General features: G+C 37.6%; 1 protein-coding gene across 2 annotated transcripts in view; it reads right to left on the reverse strand.

Moving 5' to 3' along the window:
• Window positions 1-26,916, reverse strand: part of INPP5F (inositol polyphosphate-5-phosphatase F) — a 95,846-nt gene that overhangs the window by 34,025 nt on the left and 34,905 nt on the right. Inside the window, exons 3-10 of one of the 2 annotated variants that reach the window (XM_073240307.1) lie at window positions 14,909-15,045; window positions 8,393-8,521; window positions 8,004-8,171; window positions 7,834-7,890; window positions 5,628-5,826; window positions 4,907-5,086; window positions 3,957-4,024; window positions 501-625 (exon numbers count right to left, since the gene is read on the reverse strand). In XM_073240307.1, the coding sequence (XP_073096408.1) occupies window positions 501-625; window positions 3,957-4,024; window positions 4,907-5,086; window positions 5,628-5,826; window positions 7,834-7,890; window positions 8,004-8,171; window positions 8,393-8,521; window positions 14,909-15,045 (1,063 nt within the window). The remainder of the gene's footprint in view (window positions 1-500; window positions 626-3,956; window positions 4,025-4,906; window positions 5,087-5,627; window positions 5,827-7,833; window positions 7,891-8,003; window positions 8,172-8,392; window positions 8,522-14,908; window positions 15,046-26,916) is intronic. The other variant, XM_073240309.1, reaches the window with a different exon arrangement.

A 26,916-nucleotide genomic window follows, 5' to 3' on the forward strand; every position in this document is an offset into this window, starting at 1 on the left:
ATTATGACAAAAGAACCTTGCTTTCAGAATACACACAAGCTAAAGTTACCATCAAAAAGACTCACCAACTATTGTTTTTCCAGAGCCAACTCTAGCAAAGTTTATTCATGGAGAAAGAACTATTACTAATAGACTATGAAGACAAGCCAACGGATGATTCTTAAGGGGACTCTATCACTTCTGCCAGCCTCAGACTCAAGCAGAAAGGAAAGGTCCAGAAGCTCTTTAACTGAATGGTTAAGGGAAAATGGAACTCTAAGTCTCCAAGTCATTTTTGAACAGAAAGACTGTCAATATTTCAGGGACAATTCATTTATATTTTTAGCCAAAATAAAGCCCAAATGAAAATTAAAAGTAAAAAATGACACTCCCTCCCTTTCTAAAACTGACGAGCAAAAGAGATGTTTCTTCCCAATAAGGAGAAGAGAACTAAGGCCCCTGTGGCTGCATAGGCCATTAACACTGGAGCTGATCGAAGCTCACCTCAGGAAGCCCCTTACCAGTGCTCATGGAAGTCAAATGAGACATAGGTGAGGTGTGAATGGTTAAAGAGCAACACCTGCTTCAGGAATGCATCACCGATAATCTTCTCTCTTCCTGCCTGGTCTACCAAGTTAATAATAACCTGGAAGAGGAAAGGGGGAAAAAAAACTCCATTTAATCAGATGCTAGACTCATGATTTTTAATGGTGTTATTTGGAATTATGTCTTAGAAATATTTTATATCCATGCTTAGAAATTAATCCACTCAAGCATCAATCTTCTCTCTATAAAACTAAATTTTCATTTGTTAAATTTAGGTTTATGAGAACCATTTATATCAATGGCATTGGCAACTTTTTAATACATTATATATTTGTAACAACCAATCAGAATACATAATGAAAACAAGGTCCTTTATAATAGCTAATATTTAAAATATCTAGAATAATTTTTAAGAAATATACAAGACTTGCATACTGGATACTGTAAAACTTGGCTGAAATGCATAAAAGAAAACCCGAATAAATGGAGAGACATACCATAGTGCTAAACGGCAAGAATCAATATTTCAACGATGTCAAATCTCCACAGATTAAACTATATAGTCAACTTCCCTATTGGGAAGAAATCCTAATCAAAATTCAATCAGGATCTTTCTATGGACTTGGCAATTGTAAAATTTTTCTGGAAGGATAAATATATGGGCAAATTTTTGAAATTGAACAATAATAAAGGAGGACTTGCCCCACTGGAGAGCAAAACATATTCCAAATCTGTAACAATTAAAACTGTGATACTCGTACTCGTGTAGCAAAAAGTGAAAGACTCAGCAGGACAGGACTGACAGCCTAGAAATAGACCTATGTACACTGAAGAATCTAAGGTATGACAACTTATTCTGGGAGAAATACAGACTAGTCTATAAATGGTACTGTGATATGTCTATAGAGTGGGGAAAAAGCTTACTTTAGCTCTTCACATCTACATGCATTAATGACCTAAATATTTTTTCATCAAGTTATAAAAAAGCTACAACATTTCAAATGATGTTTCCACAACTGTAGGATGGGACATGACTTTCTAATAAGCACAACACAAAAACAAGAGGACCTAAAAGATGGACAGGCGTGACAATCAAAAAATTTAAAACCTCCACACCAAATGATCATGTAAACAGTCAAAGACAACAAAAAACAAAGGCCTACCTAGGGCAATATACTTGCAACATAAAAACCAAAAATGCATAGAGTGCTAATAAATTCAGTAAGAAAAAAGGGTAAAGGATACAGAGGAAAGTCACAAGAGAAAATATGAAATAAAATTTTAAAACAGAAAACTAGTTTTTACCTATGCACAGGCAAAAACTGACTACTAAATATAGGCAGCATTGGAGAATATATGGAGAAATGGTCACTGACTCCCACTGCTGCTGAGAGTGGAAACTGGTACGATCTTTTTGGGAGCAACAGAGTAGTCGGCATCAACTTTCAATGATATACCATTTGATTGAGCCATTTCACTTCTAGAAATTTATTCTAGAAACTACATAAGTGACCCAAAGGATGTTTTCTGGAGACTGTTTATTATAGCAAAAACTAAACCTTAAAGGCCCATCAGTGGTAAAATGATTAGATATTTATTTAATGAGATACTAAGTGGAAACAGCTGAACTGTACATATGGTACAGCCCTTTTTTGACTTAAATTTCGAATGTGTACATAAGCATGTCTCAGGATGGCTTTCACTGCAAACGACAAATCACTGACTCAGAACAAGAAGTCTGGGGGTCCAGAACTGCTTACTTCAGTGGTTACTCATACCAGTTCTTTACACCTTTTTGGTCTGCCATCCTCAGCACATTGGTGTAACACACAGGCTAGTTCTTTCATGACCTTGAAACAGCTATAGCACCGCATCAAATCCAGACACAACCACTACAGACGGTTCCTGCTGGTTCCTGTATCTCTTTTTATTAGAGCAGGAAATCTTTCCCAGAAGCCTCCCAGAGGACTGCCCTCCCATCATACGTCATTGGCCAAACTGCCCATAAACATACACAAGCAAATATCTAAACCAACCACTGGCTAAAGCAACAGCAGGGCCACCGCAACAGTCAGACTGCCAGTGGGCCTGCCTCCCAGACAGCAATCACCCGGGGAAGAATGGACAGACGGACATTAAGAGTACAGCTAGCAACAAGGATGTGTCTGCTCAGTACACATACCTATTGAAAGGATGTGCACAAACAGGTCTTAAAAGTCAATATGGCGAAGAGATGAGGGTGGCAAGGAGGTTATTTCTGCTTCTTCCTTTACACAACTCAGTCTTATTTCAACTTTTACAGTGACCAGGTGTTTAAATTGTGATTTATTCTCTGTAATGATACTTGTAATAATCAGTGGCTCTTATCTGACAGCAATGACCAGTCTGAATGTGTAAGACATGGAATATAGCCAATCTGGAATTGATTTTTGTATATGGTATGTAGGATAGGTATTAAAAAGCAAAACTCCAGGGTTAACAGAATAAGCATATTTTATTTTGACAAGTAATACCACTCAAAATGGCTATCCCAACTTAGACTCCCTCTAGCCATGTATAAGAACTCTCAATTCCCCAATACCTGCCTTTATTTCTTATTACCAAGCCTTATGATTTTTAGGTGGTTTGCCTTTTAATTTCCTGCTTGGAATTTAAAATGGCACAAAATTTATATATTGATTTTGGAAGAACTAAAATCTATTCAATATTGAGTCTTCCCTGCCAGGAACATGATATTTTCCCTCCATTCATTTAGGTTTCCTTTTTTGTTCTTCAGGAATTCTTCTCCCCACCCCACCCCACACACATGCTATCTTTTTTGTATGTTTATTAGAATTTAGGTTATTTCTTCCTATTCTACTTTATTTTGCTGTTAGAAAAATGTATTCCATGGCATTACATGTTTAGACCAGTCATTGCTAATGAATAAGAGTCACTGATTACTCTATATTAATCTTCTATCTGAAATCTGGTCATCTTATTGCACTTGTTCTTAATTGCCCAACAGTTCTTAATTGATTTTGGTTTACATGATCATATTCCTACAAATATATACATGTATGAATATATAAGAAAGATGGGCAAATAAAAAAGATATTGAAAGATACATATCAAATTGTTATCTCAGGAGGGGGAACTGTAGATGGTTTGTGATGCCTTTTATTTCTTACTCCCATTCTTCTTAGACTGTAATAACTAATTGACAATAGACTAATCTCTTATCTAAAAACAGTCTAAAGGAGCTGACTCAGTAATGATAATTAAAGAATGTCAAGAATACTATTGGCTTATATGTGCTCTCTCACTTCATGACAATTGCCATTTTGCTTAATCATTAACAGTACATAGTCCTTTCATTAAATTTAAAGAAAGAGATATACAACCAGTTCTAAATATGAAGGAACATTCCATTATTACAGATCAAAGCCCACCTGTTTTTTGTAAATTTTCAGTTGTTCTTCGAAATGGGCACAGAAATAGGCAACAGTGTCCTTTTCACCTACAAAGAAGTGACACAAAATCTATTTTTCCTTCCCATGTTTATGACAGAAATTAGGGTCTATTCCTTCTTTATTCTTACTTTTAAATAACTTATTGGCAGCCCAAATGTAACAAAGCTTGTCTAAAACCAGTACTTTAAAATGAAATTCTAAGCCAGAGATCTTTTCCCCCCAATTAGCCTAAAGTGAAACCCACCGCAAGTTCAAACTGTGAAATTACATTTGTCATTTATAATCCAGCCTACTTGTCAGAAAGGTGTCATGTGGTTTATAATAAAAGAATAAAAACCCCTCTGAAACAAGGATACTACAAACTGAAGTTTAACAGAATTCTCACAAATATAAGTTTTGAGAAAGAAATATTCTGGAAACAACTTTTAAAATCTACCTCATTTAGTATTTTAATTAGATTGACATGGCTTAGCTACACCAGTGCTAAAGTGATAATACTAGAAGAAATTAAGTTTCAATATTTAATACAGCAAACCTTTCACAGCAAGACATTTGAGTAAAGCCATCTTATCTATTTCTTGTAGATATTATCTTGTTAAGATATTTTCTCTTTTTACAAATATTGGCTACATTTACCCTTTTCCAAAATTAAGCATTTAATGTAAAGTATTCTTTAAAGAAACCACAATTTAAAATCTATGAGATAATGTTTTATTCAATTGTCAGGGAAGTTTTTATTGTTAAAAATACTTAAATTTTTGACAACCATAATTACTCTTTTGTGATTATTATATCACTATTAAATCCTGTATGAGTTGTTATTTTAAATAAAGTATTTGGCAAAGCAAATCCATATCTATAAAGTATCCAATATTTTAAAAAATATTCTCTCTGAAATCATTTGTAAGCCAAGTAATTGACATGCTTACTTTTGTCCAGCCGAGGTCTTGGATTATATCGATACCCAACCTGGCTCCAAAAGACAGGCACAGAGCCTCGTGTTTGAATAAATGACAAGGTATGATTATGAACATGAATTAACTGCTCAGTCTCCACATAATTTGCAACATTTCCGTTTTTATCTACTCCTCTTCGTTTATAACGCATTCCTAAAAGGAAATTAAAAAAGAAAACAACAATTTTTGTTTTAAGTACTTAGTCTGACTAGATACGCTTCTTAACCAATTCTATGTCTCTCAGGATTATCTTAGGAATCCAGTGTGCAGTAACAGTATCACCTTACCCAGAACCCTAACTGTATGCATCAGTGCTTTTTAAAAGGTGAAGCTAAGGTAATTCCTGTGATCTGAAAAAGTGGAGTTTTCCCAAAGGTGCAAACACTCAGGAAGGATTTATTACTGTAATACAGGCCGTCGTAAGAACAACGGTACTTAGAAGCACACCCCAAGTGTCTTTCTTCTCTTCTCCATATACAGACTTCCTTTTCTTTCTCCTTCTGCTCACTCTCTCTCATTCACGTCTCTCCAAAAATTGGTCCCCAATCACCACAACACTATTTAGAGTCATCGGGTACTTTGAAGCCAACCGTGTTTCTGAATCCATTATTGTTGTTAGCATTTCAACACATCTGTGGATGTCCCCGACTCTTGCCTGGAGTTGATTTTCACACTATTATATCCCTCTACTCACCTGCTCTGTGCCTACTTCGGCGTGAAATGAGAGCCACTAGAAATCGTGGATGAATGTCATCTACACAGGTGGACTCCTGAGGGGGAGTCTCTGGGCTGCTTTTCTCATCGTCAGATGATTCATTATAATTAACCACAAGTTCTTCAATCTGCACAAAACCTTGGATAATGGGGGTAATCCAAAAGTCCACATCTGGTGTCTGAAAACAATATAAACACCATGTTGATCCTATTCTGTACAGCACCAGTGCTTTCTTAAGCCCAAACGGTAGCTAGTATCCATTTGTCAGTTTATTAGAGCAGAAACTTCCCATTCTTTAACCATGTGCTCTGATTACTGGGGAACATTAAGGAGTGAGTGAAGGGAGGGAGGGAAAGCGTGGGTGGAGGGGAGAATCCTTTCTTTCATGGTGACCATTCAAAAAGAGCTGTCTGAGAGGGACCACAGCATAGAAGCCAGACTGCCTGGGTACAAATTCAAGCTCCACAGCTTACTCAATCCAGTGAATCACCTAACCTCACCATGCCTGACATTCTGCTTTGAGAAATAGGAAAAACTATGGCCTCATAAGGTTGTGATGATTGAGTAAAATGTAAAAAGTGTTTAGCCTAGTGCCTGCCTTCTAGTAAGTACTTAATATAGCTATTATTATTATTCCTGTTGGTATAGAAAAAAATTAATCTACAGGTTGATTTTCAATTCCCAATTGTATTAAGGTTTTAATGAAATACAACCAACTTTTATCGCTTTATTACGAAACATAGAATTCTAGTCATTTTCTAAGTTTGGAAGAAAACTTGCTTCAGCAAGCTTAAATCCAGTAGTAAGTGAGCCAAAAAAAAAATCCTTGCCCTAAACATCTTATTTTAAGAACTCATCCAACATAATCAGGAGAGTATTAAAGTTAGAGATTTAATCTTCTATGTCTTTCAGACTAAGACAGTATACCGATTCCTCAACTGACTGCATGAAGCCAGGCGCTGGAGAGAGAGCTGTTCCTGATCCCTGTCTCTCCCGTCTCCACAACAGCATCTATCGAGACTGCCTATCAGCGTCAATTTCAAATCTACCTCCTCTTCCAGAGCCCTATACTCCAGGTCCTACCTCACAGTTCTGTTTTGTTTGATGGAGGCTGCAGATAAGAGCTTAGGAAGGTGGTTAGAGTTGAAAATAGTGAAGTGAAGGGTCTATTTGCATTCATTATTCTTATCCGCATTCTTATTGGTATTTTTGTGCTGGCAATGAATGCAAAACTCTTGACAGGAACAGAGAAAAATGTGCTGCCAAATGCTACCTTTATTGCAAGTCGTCAGTTTTAAATGGCAATGCCAAGTGGCTGACAAAAATTCGGCAAAACATATTAGAACTTAGTATGTCAACAAACAGGACAAATACGCACTGTACACACCTTTATTTTCCTCCCCTATCACTGAGCTTTGGTGATGACGGTTTGATCAGCATCATAAAGAGAAGTGAGAACATTTTCATGCCTCACTCTCAGCAGAGGCATGACAGACACCCAGATACCATCAGAGACAGTCAAAATCATTTATACTACCAAGGGGGAGAAACAGCAAGAAGAAAAAAAGGTTTGCAACTTCTGAAAGGTTAAGAAAAATATGTCACCCTATTCAGCTACTTGTCCACTTTGTGTCTAAAACAATAACTGGCTCATAGCAGGCCTTCCACAAATATTTGTTGACTGACTAATGAACTGTCCTGGGACAATCATAAGCTATGACATTAAGTGACCGAGTAAAGGGCAAAGTAATCATTAAAGCAGAGCAAACCTCATAAAACAATCTCATCATAATCCCTGTCTTTCCTGATTCAAATACTGGCAGTACTGGATGTACTCAGAGATCTGTCTACTCCAATTCCCAGATGAGGAAACAGGTAAGCTAATGACTGGTATCATTAAAGGAAAACTAGGTTTCAACATTTCCAGTGGATACAAACAAAACTCTGTGGACATTAATTCCACAGCCTTAGATTTCTAGTACCATATGGAAACCTGCTAAAAAGACAGGCCTGTGGCTGGACAGGGGAACAGTGAACTGCCTTAAAAATAATGCCTTGGTTTTCCCAGCAAAGTGATTCCCATTCTAAAAGGGAAAATATTATATTTCAATTTATTTTAATACAAGATAAAAACATTTCTTGACAACTGTGACTGCCTCAGGATATTTTAGGAACCACTACTCACACCAATCTCAGTAAGATCTTGCATCATATATTTATTCCAAAAAAATCGGTCATCAACCTGAAAAAGTAGAGAATAAACAGTTCAGAAACATGCTGAGTTTTCCTATGGAAGCCAAACAGGCCCATAAACTGTTCTAGAGGGCAGACCCTGCTCTGAGCTGGGAGGGGTACCTTCTGCCAGAGGGGCCGGGGGGCCTCTTCCCCCGAGTGCTGCCTCTGCACCGAATTGGTCAGATCATATGTCAGGCTGTAGTAAAAGGATTCTGAGTCCATGAACATCTTCAGCAACTCCTCAAGTAATCTTCTCTCCAATTTCTCCTTTTCCTTATTTTCCTTGACCTATAAGAAATGAATCAACCATTACTGCAGAAACTAAATGTAAAGCATCATGTGAATAATACACAACTTCCTAGGAGAGAAGTGAAAATAATTCCAAGGATATGCAGACAGTGCTTTAACATGACAAGTGGTTTGAAAATAAGTTTACAGGCAGGAAAATTACCCCTCAATTTAAAACTAATCAAAGATGAATTCCAAGCCCATATCAATTAAACTCTTACCTTTTTTTTATTAGGAGCAGACACATTGGATTTAATATGCGTAAAGGTCTTCAGTAGAAACTTTGAGTCTTCAGGAGATGGTATAATCTTCTCTGGTTTGTTAATTCCAAAATGATGCTTCTTACAGAGCTACAAAATTAGGAAGAGAAAAAGAATTTGTTATCATTAAATGCTTGTTACAAATGTTCAACTATGAGAGCAGAAGTGAATGCTACTGCTTATGTATTGTGGTTAAAAAACAAAACAAAACCCTTAAGGTTAGTAAAAGGACCAAGTACACACACTGTGGTTTTAAGGATTAAAAGAGAGGATGAGCAAAGACTATAGGACAGTGTATACTTAGAATTTACAGGTAGAAAATTCAGGGTAGGATCATAATCATGCTAAGTTCTTATCTAATATAACTAAAAATAAAATGGTCTGGTTTATTAATCCTCTGAAATTTGGCATCTAAGATTTAAAATACTGCAAAATACACACCTACTATGCTTCAGGGGCACTACTTTACAGTTCTCTATGCTAAATATTCATGCTAGTTGATGGAGTGTTTGGTTAAGATGTCAAGGGAAGTTAAGATGTCAAGTTCTACTGGGAATCTCAAAAGTTGGACATTTCAACCTCTCTCCTCCTATCCTCACACACGCTAATGAAATCAGCATAAAAACATACTTTGGGTCCAGAGATTTGTTAAATTTGAAGAAGCAGTAAGTAGGGGCTGCAGGAAATGTACAGTCCAACTGACAAAGGTGAGGAAGAGGAAGGGAACATGTTAAGACAAGAGAAAGGCACAGAGATCCTAAGACTACCTGGTTAAAGTCAAGGATTTTACATAGAATTTCATGTATTAACACACTAAGCAATTATTTTGAAAAGTACACAAGGATTCTATTAACCAAATGCAGACTAATTCCATTTTTCAACACACTAATTTTATTGCTATACTAAGTGGTAGACTCCTGTTAAGAGGTAACAGTTATTCTATGATTATTATTAGTGTCTTACTAACAAAATAACTATTATCAGATCAAAAGGCTTAATGAGAACAAAACCTAGTTCAAGTTTTGATTATAAATTGTACTCAAATTTGGAAGTGAGGACAATTTTATTTGTCAATGATACCTCAATAAAGCTGGGGAAAAACTGGAAATGGAAACTAAAGATAAAACCAAGTATTCAGATGTAATGGAATCAGAGATTTTTATGACTTTTCAAAATTATGGCTATCAGAAATTCAATTCCCATAACTTTCATGTATATATTACAACTTTACACTATGCCTATCCTACCAGTGAACGCAGGGGAACTAAAGATGAAGTTTTTAGTTGCCCTGCTAAAACTGAGCTAACTTAATTTTCCTTCAAATAAGCAAAACCAGCTCCATGGTGAGTTGCTGGGGAAGGAGAGAAGAATTAAGCCATGGGCTGCACCAGCAATTCTTCCTCTTTCCTCTTTCTGCCAGCCCGTTCCCATCAGCATAGAAACATACTGACTTTTCTCTCTAAAACTTTGCTTGAGGCCGCCTCTTCCATCAGCTAGTGTCCTAGTCATATTCTTCACTGCCTCCCACCCGTCCCCTCCCATTCTCTCTCCCCAGCCCATTCCCATTTGGTGTTGTCTCCATGCCACTCCACCCGCACTGCTATCTTCAGTGTGACCTGTGACCTCTGCTGTGCTAAACTCAATGGTGGATACTTGGTCCTCATCTCAACTTCTCAGTAGCATCTGATTCTGTCCATCACTCCCTCCTTCTCCCAGCTACTTGTATTCACTTGCTCCACTGCTCACTCCTTCTTTATCTCTTTTACTGGTTCTTTTCTGACCATTTGACTCCTGGGTGTCTTGGCACCCCAAGGCTCAGTCTCTGACCCCTTTATCTACATTCACTCCCTCAGTGATTTTCCAGCATCACATGGCTTCAAATACCATCTATATGCCAACCCTTCCCTCCCAAAATCTTTCTGGCCCAGTACTCTCCGCAAATTCTAGACTCACGAATCCCAACACTGCCACTTGGATTTCCACCAGGCACCTCAAACTCAACATGTCCCAAACTAGACCTCATCTCCCTTCCACTGCGGTTCTCTCCTACTCTTTCCTCCCTTTGCTTACCCTACTCTGCCCACACTTGCTTTCTTGCTGCTTGTCCCCATGTCACAAATGCTTTCACATCAGGGCCTCTGTTCTAGTGCTTCTCTCTACCCAGACACCCTCTCCCCAGATACCTTACCACAGTCTCCAGCCCTGGGCATCCCCCCAAGCTTTACTGTGCTCACCTTTATTTCCAGAGTATTTATTGCCTTGGAACATAATGCATACCACAGTTCGTATGTTGGTGGTTACTGGCTGTTCCCCCTACTATGATTACGCTCCATAATGGCAGAGATCTCTGTTGTACTGACTCACATCTCCGGTACCTTAGCAATACCTGGCACACGTAGGCTCAATAAGTATTTGTTAAGTGAGTGAATGGGTTCTTATGCTACAGATATAAGTGGTAACCTCCAGATTCACACAGGGACATATTAGTCCTGGAAGAACCATCACTCCCCTTCTTGCATGAACGTTTGTTACTCAGCCCCACCTCTATTGGTGCAGAATCACTGGCAATTATAAAAGGATGCCCTCCTGTGAGCAATAGTTGGGTAGCAATTTTTATACAGAATATCTAGACGTATTACTAACTTTCTTATTTTTTTCTTTATTTTTTTTATTAAGGTATTATTGTTATACACTCTTATGAAGGTTTCATATGAAAAAACAATGTTACTACATTCACCCATATTATCCCATATTATCAAGTCCCCACCCATACCCCATTGCAGTTACTAACACTTTCTTTAAAAAATGAAAATATGCCCCAAACCCAGTTCTAGATTGTTGCAATTTTAATATTCAAAACAGGATATTATGCATCTGTTAGACACAGTTATTCCTTAAGAGCATTCAAGCCAGCAAAACTCCCCACCCCTCCCCCGCGCCCTCCAGGAATACATATGACAGTCCTAAAGACCTAAGCATCTGGAAGTAATCTCACAGCAGCACTCTAGTCCGCATTCCTCATCTCAGAAGCCTGGGAGTCATTTTTCTCTACACAGCTGGTTTCCCACTGGGTCTCCTCTAGGACCAGGCCCTTGACCCATCATGCACCCCTTCTCCTCTGTTTCAACCTCTCCCTCTCTCTCTCTAGAAACCCCTTTTCTACCACCTTTAATACCGTTCAACATTAACAGAATCTTTTTTCTTTTTTAATCCATTCCTCAACCCTGGAATCTCCTCCGTGAGTTAACAGGTACAGTGCAGTCCCTGGAACTGGGAGGGCTGTAGTCTGCTGGAGTAGCGCGGAGCAAAGGCTCAAGGAAACTGGTTGGGGCGAGGAAACACTCGACCTCAGAGCTCACTCAGCTCTGAAGAGGATAAACCTTATCTCTACGAATGGTCTCTTCCTGCTGCCCCTCCCTCTGATCTCCATGACACCAATCTCTCTGCGTTCCTCCCCGGCCTCTTTGTCAGTCTTCTTCCGTTGGTATTTCTTTCTGTCTCTAGTGATGACGGTTCCCAACAGCTTTCTTCCTGTCCTTCATACTGTCTAGAAAATTTCATCCTCTTCCCTCATTTTAACTACCACTCTGTTAGCTCCACATTGCTAACTCCAGTCTTTTGCTCTGAGCTCATAGCCCAAGAATATAACATTTCCCCAATACTGATACACTAGTCCTGCAAACTCAGCATCTCCAAAACTGATAAACATCTGCTTCCAAGATCTTGTTCCTTCTCTGATATGACCAAGTTTAGGCAATGACTGCACAACCACTGGATTACTTACACAAGAACGTCGGAGTCATCTTCCACAATTCTCCTTCTTAGTATCTCCCGTGCCAACCCCAACTACTCCTTGCTGACTGCTATTATGTTCATTCAGATCCTTTTCTTTTGCCCAGACCACAGATTTTCAAGGGAAGTGCTAACGGCTTAAGAGAATTCTTTACACATAATTGTCCACTTAGAGCAGGCAACCCAATGGCCTCCTTTTATGAGCTAGGGTATCCCACCCAGCAACATGCTTCCAGTCCTGCGCATGACTCCAGGCCCACATGTAGCCCCTTTAGTTCCCTTCACAGCATAGAGGCCAAATCTTCTCCCATTACTTGCTTCTGGAACCAGAACCTAGGAGGCCTATGGCCGCAGTTCGATCTACCATTTACGGTCCATGAAAATGTTTCTCCTCTCTAAGGCCTGGCAATGTCTTATTTTTTTCTTTTCTTATAAATCTATCCTCTTCCTGGGCAAGGACTTGAGCTGATATGCGTTCAATATATCAAGTTCCTCATCAACAATTCCAAAATCCAAAAAAACTCAAACCTGAAAGTTTATTTTTAAGTTTGTACAAATTGTAATGATTTTACAGCATCTTACTATGTTGATGGACAGTGACTGTGAACGGGGATGTGGGGGGGACTTGGTGAAGGGGAGAGCCTAGTAAACATAATGTCCTTCATGTAATTGTAGATTAATGATACCAAAATAAAATTTTTTTAAAAAAGTTTGTACAAATTCATTTAATAGCAAAATATGCCCTAACTGCTATTGATAGTCATCATTTACCTCCCTTAGTATGCATATTCATATGATTCTTTAAAAATATGAATGTGTTAAAACAGCAGCATTCACAGACTCCAAGAAGGAACTACTGGTTACCAAAGGGGAGGAGTTCAGGAACGGTGGGTGGGGAGGGAGAAGGGGATTAAAGGGCACTAAAACAATTAGACCCCCCAAAAAAGGTTTCAGATAAGGACTGTGATCTTATCACAGTTCTCAAAGCATGACCTCATCTTACCCAGAAGTCTCTATCTCTGAACAGATTTTTCTAAATAGTAATTTAAAATTAAATATGGAAACATTTTCAAAGAATATTTTTGAATTGCCCATATAGTTAACTTTAAAAAAGAAAGTATACACCACTATTTTTTAAAACATTAAATTCATTCCTACCATAAAACAGAGATAGAGAAAATTACTTCCTAAAATCCCTTACAGTCCTAACATGCTTTGTTTAGACAGAGCTCTTGGGATTACAACATAAGACATTGACAGAGGAATCACCTTCCCTTTTCCAGAAGCCCAGACAGTTGTATGCAGTTTGTGCACAGGCCCTTCTCACAACCTTAATACACAAAAAGAACACCATCACCACAAGCCCCAGGGTGCCCCACTAATTCTTCTATTATTCTAGCAACTTACATTTCACAACCAAGATTAGGGATGATGTTGGTGCTTAAGAAAAGGAGAGTAAATGTTTTTACTTTAAAAGTTGGCATCTATCTATCTTCATCTGGAGCTACAATTTTAAACAGATATCTAATGAGAAACTAACTCTGGAAAATGGTTATCTAGTAAGGCAACAAGATATAGCAAATAAAATATGCAGGCATGAAACAGAAGCCTATAAAACTTTAAGGGCTGTTTTTTTCAAAACAAAGAACATCTATTTTAAACAATTTAACCCTATCCCCAAACTTCCCCTTCAAGAACTCAGCCTGGTAAAACAAGTACTGAGTTGAGGGCTGGTAGGTACTATGTTCCTATTACCTGGTGTTCAGGTAACAAGGAGACAGCTCAGCAGAGTGACATAGGACCAGATGGCCTGAGTCCAGGTTCGGACCCCACCACATGCCAGCTGTGACTTAACCCTTGTCAGGCCTCCTTTGTTCATCTGTATAACATGGATCGTACAGTGCCTACCTTCTAGAGTGGCCCGAAGGATTAAATATAACAATCCATGTAACCCTTAGGACCTGCCTAGCACACCACACAGTAATCCAAACAGGCTAGGACTATGGCAGAGTGATGATATCATTGATGCCACATCCCACACCAACAGCAGACATGCTACAAATACTTTCATGGGTTATGTTCACCAGGCAGCAGCAGTACACGGTGGTGAAAAACACTGGCCCTGGGCAAGCTCATTATTTAGGCCTTAAACCACTCTATTGTGGGCTTGGTTTCCTCCTGCATAAATAAAAAGATTAGTGGTTTACCTTCTTTAAAAAAAAAAAAAAACTTTAAAATATTACAAAAGAAATACATGCTTAAAAATTTTCAGGAAATACAGATAGAAGAAGATACAGGAAAAGTTGTATCTTGCCTTCTTGACTCTCCTCTCCCCTCCAAAAATTATAGTTTTCAAACTATGCTGTGCAGAGTCCTATGGCCCCTGGAAACAGAAGATACTTTATTTCCAATACAGGCCAAGTGGGCAGGGCCCCAAAGATCCCTCTGCCCCCATCCCCACCTCAAACAAAGCAGCTCTCCTTTTATGCATCTTACATGTTCGATTTCACAACTTTTGAAACAAAGGCTCCACTACTAAAATGAAGCTGGAAAACCACAGGACTAAATTCCTTTAAAGATGATTGCCAGCTCTAAAATTTTATGATTCTAGTCTATTAAACCAAATCCTCGTATTTGTGATTATAATATCAAGTTTCTATAAAATTTCCTGAGACTTCCCCTTACCTCCAGCTCAAGATCCTGAGGTTCCATTTCAGAAAGTGATAGCACAGCAATTTTGGTAATTTTACAGACCTCATGGTCTCCTGGAAGTTTGCCCACCAATGCTTTCTGCCGAATTAAAATAAGCCACCATGGAAGATCTGAAAGAGAAAAGTCAAAGTAATGCCTGGTATCTATAAAGTGATACATAGAGTCCTGGCACGCTGAAGGTAGATGATCTAACAACAACAAAATATGCATTAGACATAACCTTTTGAAGTAAAGCATGTGACAAAGATATAAAGATGGCCTTAAATACTGAAAAAGATGTTCTATCTCACTTATAATTAGAGAAATGCAAATTAAAATGTAGTGATACCATTCCCACCCCATTAGACTGGGGAACATAAAGTATGACAACACACTGACTGGCAAATCTGTGGGGAAACAGGCACTCTTGTTTAGGGCTTTTGGGAATACAAATGCATACAAGTTCTCTGGAGAGAAATTTAGTGATACCTAATGATAAAACATAAGCACTTACCTTTTAACCTAGCAATCCTACTCTTGTGAATTCACCCTGAAGATACCCAGCAACATAAAAGTATATACACTTAAGTCTACTTACTGCAACATTTTGTAATTGCAAAATACTGCAAACAACTTGACTGCCCAGACATAGGAAAATGGTTGAATAAACTTTTGCACATCTACTTGGTGGAGTACTATGCAGCTATAAAAAAGAACTAGAAGTGTTCTATGAACTGAAAGGAGTGATTCCTGGATTTATTTAAGTGGATAAGCTGGTTATACTATCAATATAACATAATAAGGATCAAATATGGATATATAAGGACATATAATAAGATACATTAAATCAAAATACAAAAGAATATCTAGGGTATGCCATCCTTTATGTAAGAAAGAAGATATGAAAAGACATGCATATATCTGCTCATTTGTACAAAAAAACAAGAGGGCAGATAAATTAGAAATGAGATCAGCTACCTACAGAAGGTAGGCAGAAATGGGATAGAAGAATGGGGAAGAGGGAATGATAAAAGGGATCAGAAGAAATGCCAGTTCTCTGAGTACACCCTTTTGTATAGTGCTGTCTCTTAGAACCATGGTATGGTTTCACATCTTGTCAAAAATAAAGAAATTAGTCAAATCAACCACAAAGGCAGAGAATCCAACTCTGCTACAAACACTGTAGGAAACAGGATGGGATCGGGGGAACTCACCCCAATAACTTTATTTAGAAACACTATTTTGTAGGGGCAAAGACAAAAAGAATTATATACAATATTATACTCCAGTTAGTGAATTTGTTTTTTCAGGAGGGCAGGGGTTAGTAATTCCAGATTACTTTATGTGTACACTAGGACTGAGCAAATAAATACATTGAGGAGAAAGGGAAGGGGGTGTGGAGATGGTAAACAAATGAAAGAAATCTTTAATAAATACAGGAGAAAAGGAAAAAAAACATCCAGAGGCCCAAAAGTTATGTTTCCAATCCAAATTTTTACTTCTCATGAAATATTTTTAATTAAATGAGAAATAGTCTAAGAAAGGCAACATGTAAAAGCAATTTTTCAGTTTATAAGGTTATATCCTTAAAAAAATACTACCTAATTAGTACCCAAAATAAAAATAATTGAAATAGTGTTTCAGGATATTATAAGTACAGAAAAATAACATGATGGATATATAATTCCCCATATGAAAAAAATGCTTTTTTAAAAGATATATAGTATTTCAATTTCCTCTATTTTTTCCCCTACATATTAATCAACTCTCATTTTAGAGACAGTGCTTTGAAGATGTTCTTAAGCCATTTTATAAATACAGGAGTTTGAAAGAGTTTTCATAATTGTTCATAAAGTAAGGTGGAAATTTACTCCAAAGTTTCAAGGCTTCTACACGTCATTTCATTATTATCATTAAACATTAACCAAGGACCTACCATGTGCTGGAAGTATGTCAGGCATGGATCAAGGTTGCCAAGCACCCAACATATAATAAACTTAACACATAATAAATAAAGCACATAACACATAAGTACACTGTTGAATATAAGTACTTTTTTTTTTAATAAAAAGAAATCCTTTCACTAATCATCAGGGAAATGCAAATTAAAACCACAATGAGATATCACCTCACACCAGTAAGGATGGCCAGCATCAAAAAGACTAAGAACAACAAATGCTAGCGACGATGTGGAGAAAAGGGGAACCCTCCTACACTACTGGTGGGAATGTAAGCTAGTTCAACCATTGTGGAAAGCAATATGGAGGTTCCTAAAAACACTAAAAATAGAAATACCATTTGACCCAGAAAGCCCACTGCTTGGAATTTACCCAAAAAACACAACTTCTATAAGAAAAAACAGATCCTACCATTTGCAACAACATGGATGGAGCTAGAGGGTATTTTGCTCAGTGAAATAAGCCAGGCAGAGAAAGACAAGTACCAAATGATTTCACTCATATGTGGAGCATAAGAACAAAGGAAAACTGAAGGAACAAAACAGCAGCAGAATCACAGAACCGAAGAATGGACTAATAGTTACCAAAGGGAAAGGGACTGGGGAGGATGGGTGGGAAGGGAGGGAGGGACAAGGGTGGGGAAAAAGAAAGGGGGCATTACGATTAGCATGTATAGTGCGTGGGGGGTGCGGGGAGGGCTGTGCAACACAGAGCAGACAAGTAGTGATTTTACAGCATCTTACTACGCTGATGGACAGTGACTGTGAAGGGGTATGGGGGGGGGGGGACTTGGTGAAGGAGGGGAGCCTAGTAAACATAATGTTCTTCATGTAATTGTAGATTAATGATACCAAAATTAAAAAATTTTAAAAAAAATGTTTCTCGCAGAACTATTGACAATAGCCAAAATATGGAAGCAACCTAAGTGTCCATCAGTAGATGAATGATAAAGAAGATGTGGTACATATACACAATGGAATACTATTCAGCCATAAGAAAGAAACAAATCCTACCATTTGCAACAACATGGATGGAGCTAGAGGGTATTACGCTCAGTGAAATAAGCCAGGCAGAGAAAGACAAATGCCAAATGATTTCCCTCATTTGTGGAGTATAACAATGAAGCAAAACTGAAGGAACAAAATGGCAGCCGACTCACAGAGATTCCAAGAATGAACTAGTGGTTACCAAAGGGGAGGGGTGTGGAAGGGCGGGTGGGGAGGGAGGGAGAAGGGGATTGAGGGTATTATGTTTAGTACACGTGGTGTGGGGGCTCATGGGGAGTACAGTGAAGCACAGAGAAGGCACATAATCAATCTGCAGCATCTTGCTGCACTGATGGACAGTGACTGCATTGGGGTATGGGTGAGGACTTGATAATATGGGTAAATGTAGTAACCACATTGTTTTTTCATGTGAAACCTTCATTAAGAGTGTATATCAATCATACCTTAATAAAAAATTAAAATAAAAAAAAAAGAAATCCTTACCACAGGTTTCTTAACCTCCAGGAGTAATTTCTATTTCACACTGAACCATTTAGAGCTGGCAGTTGACCAGCCAACAGCAGGACACCCTCTCCCTAAGTTTATGTCTTCTTGTTGCAGTTTACTTTGGATTCATTTTACATTAACATTGGGAACTATGATTATAATAAATTACAGCAATGACAAAAAAATTGATAATGTGCATAATCAAATGTAATAAATGGTCTTTCAAATGAACCATCTAATGGCATAGTACCAAAATATAGTATTAATTTTAAACACAGAGGTTTGAAACACATAAACTTCCTTGGGAAACCAAAAGGTATCCTTTTTTTCCATTAAAAACATTGGTATTGCCAATATTGAAATTCAACTTATGAACTCAAATATATTTTAAAATAAAATACACGTTTTTAGAGTTTAGTGAAATACTCAGAGGAAAAAACCATGAAAAATTGAAGTGCTTCTTTTAAAACAATACAGATTACAGTTCAGTATACCTGGCGAGTAATGATGATTAAATCTGAGGAAATATAATGTAAATGATCTCAAACAACAGATAAACAATTTTATAAACAGCAGCCTTCCCTGTTCTGGAGTCTTCTATGTTCTAGACTTTGAGGTCAGAACTCAAGACTCAAATTCTAACTCTACCGCTTATTTGCCATGTACTTCGCAGCACAACATATAACTGCTCTGATTCTGGGTTTCCTTGTCTATAGAAAAGGATAAAACTGCCTACCTCAGAGAGTAGCTATAAGGATTAAACAATAACTTTTACAATCCATGTTATCATTACTAAGTAATGTTTACCAGCCAGCAAAACATACTGTAAAGCTACTGGAAATGAGACAATGTGCTACTGGTATAGGAACAGACAAAGGAATAGTAGAACAGAGCGAGAAGACAGACACAGACCCATGTAAACATGGGCATCTACTAAATCATGATAAAGTCAGGGAACAGAAGGTGTGTTAACAGATGTGTTAAAATACACACTGAAGCATTTGCGGATAAATATGATATCTGGAATCTGAAATAATCTGAAATAATTGAGCAGCGGGGAGTATAGGGGCCATGGATAAAATTGTTTTTTTATAATTGACTTCTAATCAGATTTACAAAGCATTGATTTAGAATGTTTCAAAAGTCTTTTAATATGTAGTTTCCTGTCTTACAGTTTTCATTCTCACACATTGATAAAAAAGAAAAAACTAAGTGTGTAACTGATATGCAGATAGATATCTATTAGTTATAATCTAAGTAGGTAGGGATAATGAAAATGTTCTGGAATTAAGAGAGTAGTGACGGTTGTACAACCTTGTGATTATACTAAAACCAGTGAATTGTCCATTTATTTTAAAAGGTTGAGTTTTATGGCATGTGAATTACATCTCAATAAAAAAGCTTATAAAGAACAAGAACTTGTTAGGAGTCTTACCTAGCAGAGAATAAAAAATTAAAAAGTATATTTTCTGCCAAAGACAGAGATTAATCTAAGTCTATTAATTCTTGAAATGTATCAACATTAGTGAAAAGATGTAAACAGCATCTGGAGAAGTGTATGGAGTAGTGTTCAAAGGAGTAATTATCACAATGGAAAGAAAAGGAGAACTTTGAATTGGACACTGAGATTATTTCCAGGCAAAAAAATCACTGACTCCAGAAAACAAAACAAACAAATGAAAAACTTTATGGGAAATAACAGCAATCTCTATTTTTGTAATTATTTGCCTTAAGTGAAAACACAACAATGCTCAGAAGTCTGGAAAGAACGAGCATGTTAGTTACAGTGTTAAATGATCCAAATATAGTTTTCATAGTCTGAGTTTTAATATAAGAAAAATGCAAATGTACAATATCATTATTGTTTAGCAATCCCATTATCCATCAAGAATAATTCTGTAATAAAAAAATTAAAAGCACCAACCCAAGCTATTGTATTAATTTAATTTATATCACCACCAGAAAGGAACTTGGCTCAAGTAAACCTGCCACACTAAGATCTGGGCATGTGGTATGACCAAAAATTAAAGGTAACGTAGTCTGGCAAGGTCCTTAGCATGAAGATTTTTTTCAACTTTTTAAATATATTAGAATGAGAAAAAGGTCGGTTTTGTAACCCTGGCTCCTCCAGGAAAAGACATACATGGAAATCTGACTTCCTCAACAAGATAAGAAAAATGCTTAGGAAGTGATTATCTTGAAATTATGACCACTAGGGCAAGCTGAAACAATAACCTGGAAAAGATTCAACTGCTTGTCCTATACCACTGACTGACTTGGAAGGGATTAAACAATTGCAGGATAAACATTTTCATTGAAAAAAATTTTTTTTCATCCAATTTTGGAAAAACTAATTTTTTCCTCTCTACTCATGACTTCACCTCTAGGAAGTAACTGCATCTACACATTTCTCAGCATCCATCCTACCAACATACAGAAAAGATAAGTATTTGATCCGAGTGTCCAGCAGTCATTCCTATTAATGTTAATTATATAAGGAATATATGAATACATTTCATTTGTTTAAAAATGTAAACATTACAGATGAAACTACAGTTCCCTTTGACCCTTATTCCCCGTTCAATGGAAATTCTTTAAATCTAATCCAAACTGCACTTCGTGAGTTCACTCATGTAAGATTAGCAGAAATGAGCAATTGGTTACCATTCTTGGCATTGGTCATTTTAATTTTGAGGGCTTAAAAAAATGACTTTTTTTTAAAGGTAATTTTTTTCATATGAAACATTCAAATGTACACTGATTTCCTGAGAACTTTGTTTTTGAGAATGAGCCACTGGTGGGTATTCATTGTTGTCTTTAATTCATTTTAATGCAACACAGCTTTATGTACTCTTTGAAAAGCATCCAATTTAGCTTTCATAGAAACAAGAAGTCTTTCCTTTTGCACTTAGGAGTTGATGGATTTATTTAATATCTAATTAGACTGTGTACTTAAAATAGCAAGTAAAATAGGTCTGGGAACAAATACAACCCACAATCCACCACAAAAAAGGAGGTTTCCTACCCAGTGTCCCAACAGCCACCAGCCTTCAGAGCATCCCATTCACCACCAACAGGCTCTGCAGGGGACCAGGGCATGCTGGTTCATCTGGGGAACCTGAGATTCAATTCAGAGCTCCCACTGATAGAAATACGCATGACACAGCACATATTTATGTGCCAGACACTTTAAGTCAATGAAATACCTGTGTGGTACAGATTTTGCTTTCCTGATCTTTTTTCTTCTGGCTCACCTTTTTCCAAAGACTGTTTCTACCCCAAATGGGTTCAGCAGAAATTTTTCAAGAGAAAAAAGAAAAGACTTAATTTTTTGTAGCACACAACCATAACTTATTCTGTAGGTCCTGTTTCCACTGCTTTTTTGGACACCTGCCAGTTTCTCATACTGTATCTCTCTAAACATTCACATATGACCAAAGGTAAAAATAAAAAGAGAAGGTGGGTCTGCAATCAACTCTTACATGTTTACCTCCTTTATCTTGCCCCAAACAGCCAACTACATTCCTGAGAACAAAGCACTCTCTTCTCCTCTCCTAGGTCCACTGCTCCTGGAGGGCCCATGGAGGAGAGGCTGGGAAATGGTGAGGTGGAGACCACCCCGCTGCCTTATCGCTCACAGTCATGGTCCACCGTGAATGAAGGAGCCAGCACAGAATATATAATCACATCCACTTGCCAATAAATACGAACCCAAAGACACAGGTGTTACTATATACTCCAAAGTTGTCTGTAATACAACATTCAAATATCTACACTCTTGAGGGGCTTCTGAAGATGATGCCTCAGAAAGCCACAGAGGCGTATGCAATCAGAGAATGGAGATACGTTGGTCAAGAAGTTAAAAGAGAATTAGGAAAGGAGATTATAGTAGACTCACCTTTCCTTTCTTCTACGTCAAGCTAATAAGAAAACTTAAATGTTTCTCTGTCATTTCAGACTGACGGTCTGAACAATAAACTGAAGACAAATGACTCACTGCTCTTTCTGTGTACTGAGGCCATCTCTCAGCGCATACAAATTCAGAGTTGTTCCATGTTCTGGTGACTTGAATCTTTTGTTATTTTTGAAACGTGTACCTCTCTACACTTCTTACTTTCAAGTCGGCTTTGATATACTAGTTTACATTAGGTTAATGAGGCAGGGCAGACACATGGGACAAGCATCATGATTAACTTTTCCTGCCTATGATGAAAAATGCTGAGATATAAACAGTATGGTAAGAACAGAAGGGACTCCATCCTAAGGCTAAGATTCCATTTTAGAAAGCAGAGAGTTGAGAAATAAGACAATAAAATAAGACAATAAAAAGCAGAGAGTCTCTGGTAATCAGACAATAACCCAACAGCCTATCTTAAGGCAGGGTAAGCAGTCTTAACTGATATATCCCCACTACTTAAGGGTAACTACTATCTTGGAGAAGAACAGGATAAATAAATTCCTTGTGTTGGGTTTATTTAGCAGGATTAGCTGGACGACTGATAATAAAGGAAAGGAGACATGGTGTCTCTCACCAGAGATAAGCATCTTGAGACCACAAGTCAACCGTACAACCAACAACCCCCCTCTGCCCTTCACCCCACTCTTGAAAGTCTTAAAGACAGAATCCCCAAACCTTCAGTGCTCCTCCTGAGGACGTCTGCACTTTCCCTTAAGGGTGTACTTTCAAATAAAGCTTTCTCACTGCTCAAATTATTGCATTTTGTCTCTTTGCTATTTCTGTCTCTGCTTTACTCCTGATAAGTAGGAAGGGGCTGCTAAGAGCTCAGATTTGGACCTACATGTTTCCATCACCTGGGTGACCCAGACAGAACTACAGCTGTGTGAGCTGCTCTTAGTAGCCTGCCTGAAAATCTTTCTTTGGGAAGTTCTCAAAACATAATCTCACTCCATCCCGTGCTCCGTGGCTCCCCCAAATCCTGGGGTGTTGAGAGCTAATCCCCATGCCCTGCAGATCCAAGCAGACAAAGGATGCCAGGTGACCCTGGCTTCAGGAGGTGGCAAGAGAATCTGCCCTAGGCCGAGACCTTACCGTCTTTGCCTTGGCTCTTTCCTGTTCTCTGCTGCCTGCAGGGCAGCTGCCTTTCCCTGCTGCTCTTGCTTTAAGGAACTCCTTCCTTACCTACACTCATCTGACCAGTTTGAGAATTCTTTCTCATCCAGAGTCAAGAACCCTCCCTGGTCCAGGTTGAGGTTTCTCCTCCTGCCTCACCTAGTGAGCAGGAGAGACCTCCCCAGAGGCAGCTACCCGGCAACATTAGCATTTGCATGGCTTATTAACTTTTTACAGTCTTTTATTATTCTGTTAGTGGTTACATTGTAGGGGATGATACATAAACCCTAACTTAAGAAAGCCCAAGGTATATTAGTACTTTCACCAGTTCCTGGGCAGTGAAAACACCTTAGAACACCAATCTCTCTTAAACTGTTTTACAATTATTGTTGTGTATTTTAATTCTATGTTAATTTTAAATCCTATGAAAAGCCAAAATCTATTTAAATTTACCAAAATACTTGCCCTTCCTGTGCATCTCCATTGCTTCCTACATCTCCACATCCCCATCTGGAATAATTTCCCCTTTGCCTGAAGAACTGTGTGCTTTTAGGATGTTTTCTTTGTCTTTAGTTTTCATCAGTCTTATTACTAAGTGCCTAAGTATGATTTTCTTTATTAATTTTTCTCCTTCTGGTTCAAAGTACTTCTTGAAACTGACTTGTACTTATAGTTGGTTTTGGAAAATTCTTGGCAATTATCTCTTCAAATATTGCTTGTCTACTGCTGTCAGAAGTGAAATCTCTAGTTTCTCTTGATCTCATTTTTTTAAATGATGTATCTTTGAACAATCCATAATATAATATTAACACACTATACATTCTAGACAATCTAATAATTGGGGTACCTTACTGGCTTATCTCAAGATAAATTATGTTCCCATTTGAAGGATCCTGCCTTTTTAAAAAAAAAACACACAAAACTTTGACAGGAATTTAAATTCAGCCCCATATGTGCATAAAATCCACTTTATTGGTATTCACTGCATAAGCCATGAGGGTAAAATTGCAATATTTCCAGAATCTTTCGCCTGGCTTTAGTGTATCTCCATACTGACAGGTGTTTCCAAGGGGTGGATAGAGGTAGTTCATCTCCACATCAACAGGCAATTACTTGGGCAAGCATCTGGACCGGAGAGAGGTTGAGGGAAGCTTGCCTCTTTGGCTGGAGCCTGGTCGAGAGAGATGCAGGACAACTACTTGTAAGCAATAAATGGGTTTCTTAAACTTTATTTCTCCCTTTGACTGATTTCAGTTTCAAAGGTATTTTGCCCCGGGTTTTTTCCCCCCAGAGTTACAAAGCTATTAATTGGCCATTTAGCACTTTTAAATGAATATGAATTTGAATCTTTTATAAAGCAGGTTTTATGCAAACCTATACATGTATTTAAATTTCTAGTAAAAATATGAATTCGTAAGTTTAATATAACTTTGTTTTATATTTAAACCATTTCTATTTTTAATTTCATTAAGAGAAATGCTGACCCCTGCCCACCCCATGGGAATGGAGCACTATATAACCCTGAATGTATTCCATGGAGAATCATACATCAAGTGGAATTAAAAGTAATACTATAACACCACAACACCCTGCTGGTTTTCTATGTCAGGTATCTGGCAGCTAAAAGCACATCACACTGAGCTTCTAATACTCTCAGCAACTAAAGAGCCAATTATTAATTTGTTCATCTTTCATACAGAGTAGCTACTCAATGTTTCTTGACTGGCTGCTCTTTTGCCTACTAAAGTTTCCTAAATCTGGATTTATAAAAATTAACAATGACTCATAAGGAGAGCATGCAGGCCAAGAGGTACTTTTAATAGGCTCCATTTCAAAAATAACAAGTGGTGATATCAGAAGCATTTCAGCTTACTCTATATGACACTTAAGATGAATTTAAATCCCTAATAATGACCTCCCATAAAATAAAATAAAATATAAAATAAAATAAAATAAAATAAAATAAAATAAAATAAAATAAAATAAATAAAATAAAAATAAAAATAAAATAAAATAAAATAAAATAAAATAAAATAAACTCATACTCTATAAAAATATAAAGTTTTATATCTGTAATAGTTTTAGAAAACTAGAAAAGTCTATCTTACAAAGTATCATTGGCAAAATTCATTTCTATATAAAAGTACATCTTCCAATATGGTACATAAACACAATGGAATATTATTCAGCCATAAGAAGAACACAAATCCTACCAGTTGCAACAACATGGATGGAGCTAGAGGGGATTATGCTCAGTGAAATAAACCAGGCGGAGAAAGACAAGTATCAAATGATTTCACGCATTTGTGGAATATAACAACAAAGCAAAACTGAAGGAACAAAACAGCAGCAGACTCACAGACTCCAAGAAGGGACTAGTGGTTACAGAAGAGATGGGTTTGGGTAGGCTGGGTGAGGAGGGAGGGAGAAGGGGATTAAGGGGCATTATGATTAGCACACATAATAACGTAGGGGTGTCACGGGGAAGGCAGTTTAGCATAGAGAAGACATGTAATGACTCTACAGGATCTTACTGTACAGATGGACAGTGACTGCAATGGGGTGTGGGGGGGACTTGATAATATGGGTGACTGTAATAACCACAATGTTGCTCATGTGAAACCTTCATTAGATTGTATATCAATGATACCTTAAAAAAAAAAGTACATCTTCCACATAACTATAGCTTACCCCCTAAAATGCTAAGATGTTTTCTTATGTTTCTTGAAAACTAATATAGTTCATACTTTCCTACTTACTAACTATAACTAAGTATATTAAGCATACTAAGTATAATTGAGATTTTTATCCATGGAACAGGTTTATCATCCTACAGATAAATTACTGCATCGAGAAGAGATTAAGTATGTCTCAAGGCTGGAGGCTACTGGCCCCAGGTGAGGGGGACCCACAGGCTGTAACAAACCTGGTAACCAAGTCAATTAAATGAAAAACTTTCATTTCTACTCAGATGGCTAGTACTGGCCATGTCTAAGTAATGAGGACTTACTATATTTATCAAGGATCTCTTTCCTTAAACACAATTAGACCTCACAATAATCTGACGGTAATCACTTCAAAGTGCTCCAAAGGAGAGGAAGTTCAGAAGGAATGTAAGGGAGAAAATAAATGCGGAAAGTACCTCCATACATGGCCCACAAGTACTAGCCCCCTCACCACAGCAATCCTCTTCTCTCTCTGAAGCTAAAAACTTTTAATATCATTGCCATAGGAAACACTGAGAACACAGCTGGAGTTTAAGAGCAAATGGGTTTATAAATAGAAAATGGCATGATGATGGAATGGCCTAAGGGGCAAGCCAGCCTGTCTCTAAAGTATCTGTGTCTGAATATAAATCCGCCAGTTAGAGATGTGTTAAAAAAATAAGAAGCATGCTTAGTCTGACGAGTATTTGGAGAGCTTGGAACTGTGGGTCACATTCACATGTCTAGTTCAAGCACTGCTCCTAGCAGGGAGGTG

This window comes from Manis javanica, chromosome 7 (genome assembly GCF_040802235.1).
Source record: "Manis javanica isolate MJ-LG chromosome 7, MJ_LKY, whole genome shotgun sequence".
Taxonomy (NCBI): domain Eukaryota; kingdom Metazoa; phylum Chordata; class Mammalia; order Pholidota; family Manidae; genus Manis; species Manis javanica.